Here is a 3,748-nt window from a genome sequence, read left to right as displayed (position 1 = left end):
TTTTCACAAATGCACTCAGCTCTGAGGCACCCCGCTCAGGCACTGCCCAGCAGAACCTCCAGCCTCTTTCCTGCTCTAGAGCTAACCCCAACTCACTCTGCTTGGACTTGAAACACAACTCAGGGTGTCCCAGAGAGTGAACCCAGTTAGAGGGGCTGAGATGAGGGTCTCACTCTGCCTGTGCACCACTGTTCCTACGAGACTTCCTGTCTACCTGTCAGCCCCATGTGCCAGCCCACTGACCCACTGCCCAGTGTGAGGCAGGCAGCATGGGAGTGTCCAGGGGATCCAAGGACCTGGTGAAAGTGAGGCTGCCCCAGAGTGCTCGGAGGCCTGAAGATGCCTCCAACCCACAGTCATGTGGAACAAACTGAGTCATGTGCCCGCTGTCTCTCACATCAGAAAGGTTAGGCAGGAGGGTGCAGTGGCAGAGCAAAGAGCCCCCTACCTGCCAAGGGAGGAGAAGGGGCTATGCCAGCCAGCTCCAGGTACCAGTGTACCATGTGAGCTCGCGTATGCCAGCTGACGCCACATTGCTCAATGCCAACTCCCCACGGTGGCCTTCCTGACAGAGCACCCACATGGAGCCATGCCAAGTAGGGCAAGGGACAAAAGTAGAGGTCAGGCTTAGGGAGAGCTAGGAGCTTAGTGCAGGGCTCCCTTTTTGGAAAGGACACCAGGCCTCGGGGCCAAGAAGAACCAGCCATCCAGTCTCCATCCATCTCCAGGCACAACCTATAGAGGCTCTGATGATGGTGCCCTTCTCATCACCAGCCCTCTCTGACCCCAGCTACCAACCAGCTTCTGGCTTCCACCAAGCCCAGCTGGCTGCTCCTGGCTCTGTGCTCCATATGGCTGCCTGCCCGGCCAGTATCCGCCCATGAGGGCAGAGCCTTGCTCCATTCACTGCAGACCACTGGGTGGATGGACTACAGGAAAAGCCACATAAAAGAACCTACCCACAGCTAAGCGAATGGGGGAGGCTCCCACAGCGTGGCAGGCAGTGGCGGCCACGCAGGAAGAACCATAAACCTCCTGATATACGCCTGGCGCTCTCCGCCGATGTTCGACAAAGAAGCAAAATTCAATTTCTTCCTGCAGGCACTAAATCCCAGGCCAGCCTCCAGGGCCTGTAACCTGCCCACAGCCTGGCTGTCACTCAGACAGCTTCATCGACCACTGTTAGAGGCCAAGCTGGCCTTAGAGGCCACAGCAAGGCCACTGGGCATTGACAGTGGATGGGCATGATGGCAGATATCTCATGGGTGTGGCCAAGAAGGTCCCCTCCAAATCACTGGGAGAGGCCATTGCCGTTACCCCTCTAGCTAATTCAGGAATATCTCCCCATTTTACAGACCCACCCCCTAAAAAGAAGCCAGATGCCTTTATTATTCAAGTGAACAGTCAATTCAGTGCCTACCTCTAGCCTCCAAAGCAGAGAGAAAACAGGTCATACCCTTTAGTCCTCTCACAATCCTCATGAGCCCCTGCCGCCCTGTAAGTAGTCGGAGAGACCCAGACAACTGCATCCCTGCATCCTCCTTTATCTGAAGGTAGCACGTTACCCAAATGAAGAAACAGGTCCAGAGGGCAGGGACCTCCCTATATGGGGACCAGACTCCCTCTCTCCTATCTCTATGTCCTTGGCCCCTGTCTGCTGTCAGGCCTACTGGCCAGACCTTGGCCCAGCAGTGTTTAGTAGGCACACAGGGTCTAGCCAAAGGGCTTGGGGCCTTGCAGTTGCAGAAAGCTGGTCAGTGAAAGGTGGCTGTGGCTGTGGCTGTGGGAGCTGGGGTGGGTGCAAGCAGGAAGGACTCAAGGGCTCACAGAGCTTTTGCCCAGTCAGCAGGAAGCTCCAGCAGCTGGCAGCCTCTGTCCCAGAAGACATGGGCCCAGAAGGGGGAGATAGGATGCTGGGAGCTGGGCCAGCTCAGCCCTCCCAGGCAGCCTCGAAGCTCAGGCCTCTTCACCCAGGCACACTCTTCCTTGCCTTCTACCCTGACCCTGGGGCACTGCCAAAAGTCACCGACCCGCGTGGGCAGGAACATCTCTGTGCTCCCCGCCCACTCCAGTCTGCAAGCAAACTTGTCAACTTGCACCTGTCACAGCCACTCCCAGCGTGAGGCCTTTGTGTGCTGTTCCATCTGCCTGGAATGCCCTCACCACTGCTTTGGCTCGTCTCACTCCCATTTGTCCATCAGGTCTCAGTTCCTGCACCTCTCCCTTCAGGAAGTTGCCCCGGCTGCCCAGCGGGGAGGTCCCTCCCTGGTTTACATATCACTCTGCACTATCCCATCCATAGCCCATTCATCCACCAGGACTGCACACTCTGGAATTCCAGAGTGAGGCCTGATTCTGATCTATTTCAGTGACCCCATCATTTAGACAAGACTGAGAAAAGAGGTGACATCTGTGAATAACTACACCTTTGTGTTAGGATCTTCTGGGACGGACACCATCGGCCCCCTGGATACCCCAGCCCACAGGGGCCCTGCTCAGACTCACCATATCTCATCTCGGTGGTGAATAGGTCATTGCTGCTTCCGGAGTGCAAATCGGCCTCGCCAGGCGGGGCTGGGCCCCCAGGCACCAAGGCATTGGATAAGGTGTGGTCAGCAGGAGGACCCGGAGGTGTGGTGGCGGGGCCGGCCCCCGCCTCCCCAGGGCAGCTGCAGCCTGGCTGGGCAAAGCCACAGGCCCTGCCTGCAGCACGGCCACACTCCTCACTCCAGCGGCAGAGCACGCCACAAGTGAACTGGCTGGAGTTGTTGTTGTTGATGAGCAAGACCTCAACAAAGCGGAAGGCTAGGGCCGCAGGTGCCAGCAGGCGTGGGGCCTCCGAGGGCTCAGCTGACAGGCATAGCTGCACGAAGTTCTTGTCAAAGTGAAGGAAGGTGAAGGGGCCCGAGCCACTGCACAGCTCTAACCCCGCCGCTGCTGCCTCCTCTTCCTCTGTCTGCCCCACCTCTGACTCTGCCTGGGCTCCGGCCTCCTCAGAGCTTGGCCGCAGGCAGGTGAAGTTGACTAGGTAGTGGTCCAGGGGCAGGAGGCGGGGGGCAAAGTGGGCGCACACCTGCTCCTGGCGGTTGAAGCGCAGATAGAGGGAGTACTTGGTGGGATCAGGGTTCTCCAGGGTCCAGGAGCAACCCGAGGCGATGGTAGGAAAGAGGTCCTGCAGCGAAAAGGCCCCGTAGAGCACGCCGGAGGCCAGGGCAGAGCAGGCACTGGGGGCAGGGTCGAAGGCGGTGGCCAGGCGCAGGGACAGAATCACAGACAGTAAGAGGGGACAGGCTGGGGTCATCCTATGTCCCTTGCCCTGTGGAGAGAGACAGAAGTCAGCAGGCCTCCACATAGCCAGAATGGGCTCTGAACCTCCCGGGGCAGCTGCAGGCAGTGAGCTCCCAAGTGCTGGGATTACAGAAGACTGTGCTCTTGTAAGTCACTCAGGCCCACCTGTGTGATCTTAGACAACAGACTTCACCTCTCTCAGCCTCAGTGTCCTTACCTATAAAATGAAGCAATGCCAGTACCTCTCTCACAAGTTTCCTACAAGGGTAAAATGTGACAAGTAAGGGAAACGGCTCAGAAGAAGGCTTGGAATCTTCTAAGCCCTTCATTTCGAAGGGCGTTAGCTGCTGTCAGTATCATTCTATGGTTCCCTTATTCAGCTCATCAGCTACAAGCATCTGGGCTTGATGTTCAGATCCAGCCCCAGCCCTACCACTCCACCTTTATTCTCCATAACTGT

At 57.4% G+C, this 3,748-nt stretch overlaps 1 protein-coding gene across 10 annotated transcripts in view; it reads right to left on the bottom strand.

Annotated features, from left to right (window-relative positions):
* The window catches only part of Adgrb2 (adhesion G protein-coupled receptor B2), a 29,909-nt gene extending 26,591 nt beyond the window's left edge, over nt 1–3,318 (bottom strand). For all 10 annotated transcript variants that reach the window (XM_010621585.3, XM_010621586.3, XM_010621587.3 and 7 more), the window contains exon 1: nt 2,506–3,318. In XM_010621585.3, coding sequence (XP_010619887.2) covers nt 2,506–3,301 — 796 coding nt within the window. In that variant the 5' untranslated portion in view covers nt 3,302–3,318. The remainder of the gene's footprint in view (nt 1–2,505) is intronic.
* Nucleotides 3,319–3,748: the final 430 nt, after the last annotated feature.

Source organism: Fukomys damarensis, unplaced genomic scaffold (genome assembly GCF_012274545.1).
Source record: "Fukomys damarensis isolate Sample0158 unplaced genomic scaffold, DMR_v1.0_HiC HiC_scaffold_23, whole genome shotgun sequence".
Lineage (NCBI taxonomy): Eukaryota > Metazoa > Chordata > Mammalia > Rodentia > Bathyergidae > Fukomys > Fukomys damarensis.
This window is presented reverse-complemented; position numbering and strand designations above follow the sequence as displayed.